The sequence below is a fragment of the Typha latifolia genome, chromosome 9 (genome assembly GCF_019914945.1).
Source record: "Typha latifolia isolate L0001 chromosome 9, TyphaL0001v2, whole genome shotgun sequence".
Lineage (NCBI taxonomy): Eukaryota > Viridiplantae > Streptophyta > Magnoliopsida > Poales > Typhaceae > Typha > Typha latifolia.
Window position 1 is genome coordinate 3568978 of NC_133094.1, and position 11789 is coordinate 3580766.

At 35.5% G+C, this 11789-nt stretch overlaps 1 protein-coding gene across 1 annotated transcript; it reads left to right on the forward strand.

The window, feature by feature from the left end:
• Nucleotides 1-6474: 6474 nt before the first annotated feature.
• On the forward strand, nucleotides 6475-11281 carry LOC140794696 (RNA pseudouridine synthase 4, mitochondrial). The gene is made up of 10 exons (XM_073146829.1): nucleotides 6475-6811; nucleotides 7100-7171; nucleotides 7257-7394; nucleotides 7514-7561; nucleotides 7646-7726; nucleotides 8055-8168; nucleotides 8274-8375; nucleotides 8985-9096; nucleotides 10408-10454; nucleotides 10557-11281. The coding sequence occupies exons 1-10, from the start codon at nucleotides 6488-6490 to the stop codon at nucleotides 10914-10916; spliced, it is 1398 nt and encodes a 465-aa protein (XP_073002930.1). The 5' UTR covers nucleotides 6475-6487; the 3' UTR covers nucleotides 10917-11281.
• The last annotated feature ends 508 nt before the right edge of the window (nucleotides 11282-11789 follow it).

Sequence of the window (11789 nt, forward strand, 5' to 3'; positions counted from 1 at the left end):
CTTCATTTTATCTTAAAAGCATTTCTTGTCCTTCATTAAATGTGACCATCATGTGGCTTTGGTATAATATAAATATAAAATGGTGTTTGAATAGCTTCTGAGTTAATAGCTTTTAAAGATCAAATTCTCTTGCTGCGCCTTCACTTTGTTCCTTTTTATTCTCTCTCCAGTTAGGGAAGAATCTGGTTCATTCTAAATTAACAATAGATATAAGTCATGATGTACAAACATTTCTTTACCTTGGTCTTCATAGACTCTTTACATTGACCGTTGGAAATGGAAACTTTGGACTGAGAGATTTTAGACAATTAGTGATCAACTCTCACAAGCCTTCTTTCAAACACCTTTCGGGCAGACAGTTTGTCGCAGTACGACATCGACTAGCTCTTGGTGGCTGGCTTCTCTCAGCCATAAGCTAACTTGAATCTGATACCAAAGTTTGTTCCTTTGCTTGTGGAAAATTTGCCGTACGATACAAGTGGGGGAGGAAAAGGAGAAAAGAAAAGAAGTGATATTTATGAAAAACACCCTATATTTTATTCTTATTATTGTTAACAAGTTAACATATGGGTATTTATCATTTGAGTTAGTATATAATAATTAGTATATTAGACATAAGTTAACTATATAAGCATATGGCCCCCATTTGGTAATTATATAATTAAGGGATATTTTAAGTATTTTTAGTTTCTTACTACAAAAAAAATGATTTTTTTTTCTATCAGTGGTTTATTAGGTTAGATATAATTTATAGTATTTTTAAGATAATAAAAGTAAAAATAGCCAACGTGAACTCCTTCAACCTATTACTAAGCAGTCAAGAAAGCTCGTTGGCTTGAGAGGCTCAAAAATTTAATTGAGCTGAGCTGAGTCACTCCTTTTTAGCTAGCATACTTATGTTTGACTCGTAGTAACCTTCTCTATTTATTTGCTGATTTTCTATGGTGAATTTTTTCATAGTTTTAGCCCCATATTAAAATCTGATAAGGTAGATCTACTCTTTAATAGAGTTAATTAGTTTTGGATCGAACTGCAGTTGAGTCGAGTAGAGTTAGCTATATTATTAAACTCGAGCTAAAGTTTTATTAATTTCGAGCCGAGATAAGCTAACCCCAATTCGCTCTCCGCTCATTTACACCTCTACTTGTGACCAAATATAATGGACACAATATTCCTTCTTAGTCAGCACTTTAGTTCTTTCTTCCCTCCAATGTAGCAACCACGAAGCGGCCTCACTCTTAATGGCAGCCAATAACCTGATAAATATGAAGGAATTCTAATTTTTCTCCTCTCTCGTCAGTCTAATATGCCAAACCAGAGTCACTATATAAAACCCATGCAACCCCCAACAGTCCCTTGTCCCATTAATTCCTCCTTTATCTGTAGCCATGGCTGCGAGTTCCGAAGCCTCAACTTTTCTCCTTCTCCTCTTGGTGGTTGGCTTTATCATCTCCTCCACCCAGTCTAGACCTCTGAACGCAATGGTGGGGCAAGAAGTGCATGACTTGATCTTGCTCATTGGAGTAGCCAAGAATGGAGGTGAGGTCCGAGCCCAAGTGGACCAGAACATCACGGTCCGACCCAGCCATAGGACATCTAGCAAGCCATTAGAAGATTATAAAACAGTGATGATGCTCAGAGACCAAGTCGGTAACTTTAGATGGCAGGTTCGGAAGAATCTGACAACTACCACAGTATCTTGCTGATCTTGTCATCTTCTAGTCATGCTGAGCAGTTGCCAGCACAAGAAGCGGTGATGCCTGGAGATGTGATCCTTTTACTTGTTACTGTTCAGAAGTGTAAAGTTGAAAATCCTGATGAATGTATCATTATCAATGAGGAAGAAACTAACTTCATATGCTGCATTGAATCTTTCCAAGATACAGCCATCATTAATTGTTGTCAATAAACCCCCTGGTATGCCAGTGCAAGTAGGTATGTAGTTCTTTAATTGTTTCTTCAATTATAAGTTAATAGTTGAACAATTGTTTTCCAACAAATGTGGTGTTGGCATGAAATATAGTATGGAAGAAATAGCTGCGGCGTCCTTGAAATATGATAGTTTGACCCACCTCGCTTGGTGAGTTTTGGACAAGTTCGTTGTAATTTGAATTTTATCTCTTCAATTTTTTTATTTATTTTTTTGAAATTTGCTTCTACCATTGTTTTTATCAACGACCATTTAAGTGTGGTTTACACCATCTAGATTTTAAAGAAAAAAAATCACTTGTTAGCCTTTTGGACACGTTGTTGCTCTTTCTTTATGATGCAATAGTTCCTTTAAATTTGAGTTTAACTTGAGGAAAATCTATGACTACGAATTAGGAACAATTATGACTCTCTGTGTTAAAAGCTTAATTATAATTCATTTGGAGTGTCCTTCTAATTAGAAGTAGATTAGCTCTGTAGTCCTCCAATGGAATAAACTTGATGTTCTATAGAGTATTAACAATGCATCTTTTATGTCAGGTACACAGAGACTTTTGCAACTTAATGGCATTTGGTTTTTCGATTAGCACAATGGACTTTAGTATGCACCGGATGCGTACTCCATTATAAAATATTGAGCTGGATTTTGCCTTTCATTTAGTTTGAATATAGTTATATAGATAATTTGATTATTTAAGTACAGCATGGAGATTAAATATTTAGTTAGATCATCCAATAAAAGGTGGAAACTGGAACTTCTATTGTTGATCACCAAAAGTAGGGTCCAAAACCAAGACATCTCTAAATCTACATCAACACAGCATGCCTTTTGAGTTTTGACAGGGTATAAAGTGATTGAATCTTTCGCTCACGGTCAGTGTGAAAAACATCTTGAATTTTCTATTAATATCGTGATTAATATGAAAAACATCTGCTGAAAAAAGTGAGCCATTAAATGCTTATGTTCTGTTCACGCATTTGCATCCTCTTTGACTTGCAGTATAATGCTCTTACTGCACTAATTTAATTGATTATATGTCATCATGCATGGAAAGTGCATGATATGAGTATTCATTTCACGAAAATATACATCTCATTCTTTCATGGATAGTGATTCTTAGGAAATTTTCAATGATGCATTACCAAATTTAAAAAATCCTTATCTAAGAAGGCTTTGAACTTGAGGCTGTAGGTTTCACCCTAATTCAAAATGGCCGAGACAAATAATTCAATACTAAACTATAAAATTTTTTTGTTCTTTTAATCCGACGATTAAACTTGTGTAAAGTCATCTGAAGAATTAACCGGTCTAATTTGCAAAGTACTGAAGGTAAATTAACCGGACTGCACTATGGGCCGAGCCTCTATCTGGAGGCGACAGGCTTGGGCCAAGCCTTTTTGTTAGTTCAAAGGCCTTGGGAGTGGTTTGAAATTTTACTACGGTGTCTGTCATGAATCATGATGGTGGGTCAGTGGTTTAGGACGAGAGCGCTGGGCCGAGTTTGGGCCGAGTTGGGTCCGGACTCGTATTGCGCGACGGTCTGCCAGACTCTGACCGGAGGGTATGAATTATTATTTTTTAATTTTTTATATAGAATTAAAAGATTGCCAAACAGATAATATGAAATATATCTTCTGAAAAAAGCGAGCCATTATATATGCTTATGTTCTGTTTACGAAATTATTTTGCAGCCTCTTCGACTTGCTGTATAATGCTCTTACTGCAATAATTTAATTGATTCTATATCATTATGCATGGAAAGTGCATGATATGAGTTTCATTTCACGAAAATATACATATCATTCTTTCACGGATGGTGATTCTTAGGAAATATTTGATGGATTTATGGAAGCATAAATGATATATTATTTTCAATGATGCGTTACCAAATTTAAATCCTTATCTAAGAAGGCTTTAGCCTGATCTTATTTGAACTTGAGGCAGTAGGCGATCGCCTAAATTGCCTTGTGTGGTCTAGGTTTCACCCTAATTCAAAACGGCCAAGACAAATAAGACAATACTAACCTCTTAATTTGTTTTCTCTGTTAATCCAACGATTATATTTATATAAAGTCCTCTCAAAAAATTAATGGGAAGTACCGGTCACGCATCCTTCTAATTTGTGAAAAGTACGTTGGTAAATTAACCGGCCTTTTGGGCTTGGGCCTTGGGGGAAGTAATTTCTTATTAGGAGCACTGGGCTGGGTTCGACGGGAGGGTGTGAATTGTTATACATACATACATACATACATACATACATACATACATTCGCGTAATCGCGTTCTCAGGCTTTCTTTTTTACTGAGAAAATCTCTGCGTATGAGTGACAGTGATAGGCAGCGCCAGATCCATCGTGGCATCTTGCCAGAAAGCAAAATTTGGTGGACAAAGGCCCGACTAATTACGCCTCTGCGAGACTGCGACGGGAGGGTACGAAGTGTTTTTTTTATTAATACATTCGCGTTCTCCGGCACTTTTTTCTTAGAAAACCTCTGCTTGTGAGACATAAGAGGGTACGGTTCCCTCCCGCCTTAATGTCCACGTTGGCTGCTGACGTCAGCAGCGGTCTGTGCAGCGGAGGAAACTAATATTTTATCATCTTCTTTTAAAAAAAAAAAAAAAAAAAAAATCTCTGCGTGTGAAGAGCATACAGCCTGATAGATAAGGCCCCAGGCTTAAGGCCGCGGACGGAAACTAAAATCTTGGACATGAAATTTCTAATCGGTTGGTTATACTATAAATTATAAAATATTAGCAACTAAGTTATACCATATTTTAGTAATAATTAATTTTTATAAACCACATCATATATTTTTAACTATTTTATTATTCATATCTTATTTTTAAAATTTTTGTAATTTGACCATTCATTTTTTTAATAATTTTTATTTAATATCCTGATGTTATACTAACATCAATTAAGTTACTAAATTATTTCTATAATTTTCTTTCATTTTTTATATTTTTTCACTATCTTTCCTCGTCTACGTCACTGGTTTGGACTCCTCTCTCTTCTTCTTCTTCTCCTCCTTCTCCTTCTCTTCGTTTATAAAATATTTTTTTAATATAATTTAAATTAATTCAAAGTATTAAATTAAAATTATACGAGAAAATAAGAATTTGGGTTATAAAATCTAAACTCTTTTCTTGCAGTAAGCAATCACCGAGATGGCTGCATACCAAATTCTTTTTCTTCTCTTCCTCTTTGTTGTCTCAAACGTACTAATTTCGTCTGCCAAACTGCGACGGGAGGGTGTGAATTATTATTTTTAAATTATATATATATATATATATATATATATATATATATATAATTAACCTCTGTAAGTGATGTAGTAATCAGGCAGGCAACGAGTTTTTGATAGTTAGACCGTCTTTTTATTTATTTTTAATCAAAATAGATTGCTTATAATAAGGTTTAATTCACTGTAGCCACGATAAAAAATATTAAATTAATCAGCATTTAAAAAAATAATAATAACTAAGTGACAGTGATGTGCTGGCAAAAAGACCGAGAAATTCTAGGATTGGAAATTTGCACACACTTTAAAAAAAAAAAAATAGAATGTACGTGACCGTCGAGGCGTCGATAAACCTATAACAACCCTGTACTCCTCAATCTCAATTTCCGTTTGAATCTTCAGAGAGCACTCCCACCCCGTAGCCGTAAGCAATCTCCGAGATGGCCGCGTACCAAATTCTTTTCCTCCTCTTCATCTTTGTTGTCTCAGGTAAGCGACGAAGCTGTACGTACTAATTTCCTCTGTTCTCTTCCACTCCTCTGTTCTGCAACTAACTTCCTCCTCTTCAGCTGCTCTTTCTGCTGCGTTCACGCCAACCAACTACTATAACCACATCGATTGGCTGAGCATGGTCTCGAAAGCGATGGAAAAGGTTGTAGTCAGGATGCTGGAGAAAATTATAGTGTGGATGATGGAGAAATCTTATGAAATGTTTTGTGAAGAACTGGTAGAACGGGATGCAGAGGATAGCAGAGAAATGAATCTCCATGTCACATCCCACGAAGTTGTAATTCCTAAGCTCTCGCTTTAAATTGCTTTCCATATCTATTTCCTATTGCTCCTCTAAGAATATAGAAAATATGGACTTGTTGCATTCCCAATCCCACCCTAAGGCCGTAACTAATATCTATCTGCATGTTTGGTTGATGCAGGATGGAGTCTATATGTTTGGTTGATGCAGGATGGAAGCATGGGATTGATGTCAATTTCTTGTGATAATCTGTTGTGAAGCTTTTCTAGGGGAATTATATTTATATTTCACTATTTGTCTGGGAGCTTTAAATATTAGTTATACAGAAAGTAATAAATGTATGAATTTGAGGTCCTGTAAATTTGTCATAAAATTTTGAAGTATGAGATGCATCTTTATTGAGTATTTCAGATTTTGTCGATTGATTGCATTTCTAATTCATTCTCACAAAAAAAATCAAGATGTGAAATGTAATAAATCCAAACCAGGGTGTCAAATACAAAATTACCTTATAAATAACAGACAGGCATCTATCTATAAGATTCGTTTGTAATCTCACCAAAAATGTCCGAGCTTCGCTTTCTATTGCGGCGCATCCTCTCGTCTCGGCGCGTAAGATCTCTTCCTATTATTCTCGACCAATCCTCCTACTCTACCATCGCCTCCGCTTCTCGCGTAAACAACGGAGCGAGAGGCGCGAAGGAGAAGGGGAAATGGCTCGAGCTGCCACCATTTACTCCTCCCATCGACGCCTCCTCCCTCGGAAGGAAGATTTCCGGCAAAACCCATGTAGAAAAGAGCGTACCGATCACTGCTCTCAAGTGGATCCGGCGATGCTGCCCCAATCTGCCCATGTCTCTGGTGCAGAAACTTTTCCGGTTGAGGCAGGTCAGGAGGAGAGCGTTGGAGCTCTACCGTTTGTTGAAATGCCTGTGTGTGGATTAGTTTAGAAGGGATTATTGGATAGAGACCAACTCGGTAACTTTAGATATTCTGAAGTATAGGGACCATCAAGATTCAAGAGGAAATCTTTCTTTGTTGTTTGTTTTAAAAAAAATGGTTTCTTTTGTTCATTCCTCATTCTTCATGTAAAAGTAAAAGCATCTTGGAGGCAATTATGGTATATGTGATGATAATGGTATGACATTCTTTACTAAAGTCATTTTGTAATGGCAGGTTCGGAAGAATCTGGCAACTACCACAGTATCTTGCACTTCTAGTCATTCTGAGCAATTGCACTCTAAAAGGGTATCCTTAATTTGAGTCAAAACCAGAAATTTTCTGCTACTATATATCTATGTTTATTAAACATTTTGATATTAACTATTGGAAGGTCTCAGCGCAAGAAGCGGTGATGCCTGGAGATGTGATCCTTTTACCTGTTACTGTTCAAAAGTCTAATGTTGAAAAATCTGATAAATGTATCAATGAGGAAGAAACTAACTTCATACACAACATTGAATTGTACAGGGTATTGGATGTTCAATCTTTTATTGTTATTCATTCATTTTCTGTACTGATCACCTTGTGTGACAAAAGATCTGGATGACAACATTGTTCTTTTGACACTGAACTGCTCAATCTTTCCAGGATACAGCCATCATTGTTGTCAATAAGCCCCCTGGTATGCCAGTACAAGTAGGTAGTTCTGCATGTTTGGGTTTTGCTTTTTATCTTTCTTCAATTATAAGTTAAATATTTGAACAATTGTTTTCCAACAAGGGTGGTGTTGGCATAAAATACAGTATGGATGAAATAGCTGCGACATCCTTGAGATATGATCAGTCAGAGCCACCTCGCTTGGTGAGTTTTGGACTAAGTTCATTGTAATTTGATTTTTATCTCTTCATTTTTAATTTGAAATTTGCTTCTACCAGTTTTTCCATCAATGACCATTGCTTGTTAGTTTTCTGGAATCGTTGTTGTTCTTTCCTTATGATGCAATAGTTCCTTCAAATTTGATTTAACTTGAGGAAAATATATGACCACGAATTACAAACAACTAACTTAATTATTAATTTTTTTGAAGTATCCTTTTAATTAGATGTGGATTAGCTCTATAGTCCTCCAACAAAGTGTCTGCATTAACTTTACATTTTATGGAGTATTAACAATGCATCTTTTATGTCAGGTACACAGGCTTGATAGAGATAGTAGTGGTGTCCTAGTGCTGGGCAGAAATCAAATAAGTGCTTCCATTCTGCATTCCATCTTCCGTGAAAAAACATCTGGAGTTTTATCTGATGTAAGTGAAATATCGCATATGTTATCAGGAAAATAACTTAATTACATAAAGAACAATGAATTTGTAAACTTTTATGCTTACCTGATTTCTTGTTTTCCTTTCAAGGGCATTATCGGTGCGCCTAGAGTATTGCAAAGGAAGTATTTGGCACTTGTCTTTGGAATACCAAAGCATCCCAAGGGTCTAATATCAGCTCCACTTGCAAAGGTTGATAAGGCTTCATTATAGATTTGTATTTTTCTTCCCTTGTAGGTCCACTATGCATATACAGATAGAAAAACATCCACTGTGACTTAGATTTGATTCAAATCCAAGATTGCTCCACATAAAATCTCTAGTTCTTCCATTTGGTTTACATTGTTTACATTGCAATGTTGAGATCAATGTTGAGTTGGATTAACCAACAACCATTTACTATTCATTTGTTAGACTATAGATATTTGACTATTTAAGTATAGCGGATTTAACATTTACTTAGATCGTCCAATAGAAAGGGAAACTGGAACTTCCTGTTTTTGGTTTACCAAAAGTAGGGTCCAAAACCAAGACATCTTAATTTTACTTAAAATGGTTTAAAAGGACAGTTAATTGTAGAATCACTGCCACTATTGGCAATTAATTCATGGGTCAAAATTTGCAGCATGACAAGGTGATACCTTCAACATACGCACACTTCAAGAACCATTGGGCACCAAAAATGTGATTTTATTTTACGATTTTATTGATGTATATCAGTTTTGACATATAAGGATCATAACTTTCTATTTCAGGTAATGATTATTATCTAATAGGATTCTATGCCTTGCATTGTTACAGATTGTATTGGAAGATGGAAAATCTGAGCGAATAATTATTGCAGATAATATGAAATCTACATCAGCACAGCATGCTTTGACAGAATATAAAGTGATCGAATCTTTCACTCATGGTCAGTGTGAAACACAGTTTGATTTTTTTTATTAATATTATGATTAAAAGGTTGCCAAACAGATAAGGTGAGAATATATCAGTGAGCCATTATATGGTTATGTTCTGTTTGAACATTTAGAGTTCAAGGTGTAAGTATTTTGCATCCTCTTCTACTTGCTGTATAATTCTCTCTGAAGTAACAGGAGAAAATAGGGTCAAATAGGTTTGAACTTCAAAGGGCAGCAGTATGTGGTGGTTTTCTTACTCCAGTATTAATGCATTCTATATCATTATGCATGAAAATTGCATGATATGAGTTTCATTTCAGGGAAGTACACATATCATTCTTTTATGGATAATGATTCTCGGTAATTTTTTGATGAATTATTATTTACACTGATGCATTACCATAGGAAACTTTTAAAAATTACTTTTTGGTTATTTTGGAATGCCAAATTTGATAACCTCATATTTGCGCCTCTTTTGAATAATAATACTTTTTGAAACCTATGCTGATGAAAGCTTATGTAGAGTCATGTATGACGACCTTGGAAAATAATTTCCAATGGCTATGGCAAGTTGCAAAAGACAGGCGTGTACTACTTCTCTAATAGAATGCCATTAATAGGCTCTAGTTTTTGACAATTGAAGAAAATGTTCAGGTGTGATAGGTCACCTTAACTAGATCGACTTAGAGATAAAGACTCGAGTACCATCCTGTGCAGTCACTCTAACTACAATGTTTGGCACTGAAATGTCATTAGGACTTGATTGTATACGAGGTTACTAGTTCCTTTGGATTGTGTGATTATATCTGGTTCTATCAGCATGAGAGCCATGAGTTGTGTTATTACCTTTCCACCCTGAGAACTTAAGAGCAGTAATGTGGGGTTTTCTCTTATGACTTGTATATGAGGTGTACTTTTCTCTTCTAACTTGTATATGAAATGTACTTTTATCTTCTAACTTGTCGATATAATAATGTGAGGTTTCATTAGATTCTTAATTTATCAGGTTAGATTTGCTAGTTTAGCGATGTAATTTTGCGGAAATTTAATGTGACATTGGCAATGTGACAATGCATGAGTCTTTTTCATCTGTTTTAGAGGGGCATGCTTTCATATTCAATATCAAGTTGTCCATTTTGCGTTTTTAGAGCAACAGATATCTAACACATAAACACAACCTAATAGTAGTATAATGCGGCTCCGGTAAATGTGAGGTAATAACATAAAAATATCCAAGCTCTTGATTTATAGGAATAATCTGTCGGAATGCCTCCATGTTACTTTCTTGTGTATTGCTTATAGTTGGTTTTTTTGTTTTACAGGTTTCACGTGGCTAGAACTCTGCCCACTAACTGGAAGAAAGCATCAGGTTTGTATATTTACAGCAGGGACAGTGGATTAAATTCTGCCCATATTACAGTAGCCTGGTTATGTGCGATAACTGAAAATTCTTCTTTTTCTTTGACTCAAGCTCCGAGTCCACTGTGCAGAAATTCTGCGACTGCCAATTGTCGGTGACTACAAGTATGGCTGGCATGCACACAAGAAATGGAAGCCTCTGCCTGCACCACCATTGATCGCTCGTGAAGAGTTTCATAAAAAGAAGCTTCCGTTCGGACTTGAATTGGACAGCGGCAGCATCTCAGATACGCAGCCTCGCTTACATCTACACTGCAAACAGATGGTTCTGCCTAATATCTCGGTTGCTCTGCAGCAATTCCAGTCCTCAACTAAAGACCAAGATTTCTCAAATCTTGAGAAGCTTACTTTTGTTGCTCCCCTACCATGGCATATGCAAACGAGTTGGAATATTTTGAAGTCGTCAACCTAACGGCACTGTAAAGTTTTCAGCTTCACTGTCTTCCTGTCTGGCTTCTTACTCACCAGTCACTACTTGCACAGAGCCGCAGAGGTGAGAGCAATCATAGATATTGATTGAATGTAGTGTGTAATTTGTTCAAGCCCAAGTATTCTCTAATATACCTTTATACTGTCCCTAAATAGGGGATGAAGTGAATTTTTTTCTTTTTTGTTGAGAAGAATGAGAGAGACTTATTTTTCTACCAACCTACTTTTTCACATATTTGTGATTACACCTTATATTTTCAATATTTGCAAATCACGCCGCATTATGAACACTATTAAACCATTTTTAAACAAAGAGCAATGCAATGGATACATGAGTCATTATCTTCATATAGTATGAGCTGTTTTGGAATAATATTTGTTATAGGTAATATGTGTATAATTTTCTATATGGTAGGGATGATGGTGTAATACACATTAAGCTATTATATTAAGGGGTTGGTGTTTCTTTTCTACTTTTTTCCCTTTTCTTTTTTTCATGTGTACCATTCTAAAATCCCTTATTTATGTATTTACCTCCCCTAAGTAGATATTTTTATGTAATCCTAATTATAAATACCTATAAAAGTTAACCTCAGTTAATATTTTTTTTCATTTAACAGTAGAAGGACTAAGGATATATTTGTTGTTAAAAAATCTAAGTTTTAATATATAGTTATTAGACAATATATATCAAGACATCCATGCAAAACATTATAGGTTTTGAAAGGTATTTATATAAATATAATATTTAGAGGTATACGAGCAAATAAGGAGTTTAGAGGGGTATGCCTCATTTTTTATCATGATGTACATGTAAGCCTCCTTAACTATAAAAAACTTATTATTAGCTTATTAT

What these genes read in the sequence shown, in the direction of transcription:
- LOC140794696 (XM_073146829.1), top strand. Translation starts at nt 6,488, where the DNA reads ATGTCCGAGCTTCGCTTTCTATTGCGGCGCATCCTCTCGTCTCGGCGC. An exon ending in AACTTTTCCGGTTGAGGCAG is followed by an intron (nt 6,812 to 7,099) that starts GTCAGGAGGAGA and finishes TTGTAATGGCAG; the next exon opens with GTTCGGAAGAATCTGGCAAC. An exon ending in GATCGAATCTTTCACTCATG is followed by an intron (nt 9,097 to 10,407) that starts GTCAGTGTGAAA and finishes TTTGTTTTACAG; the next exon opens with GTTTCACGTGGCTAGAACTC.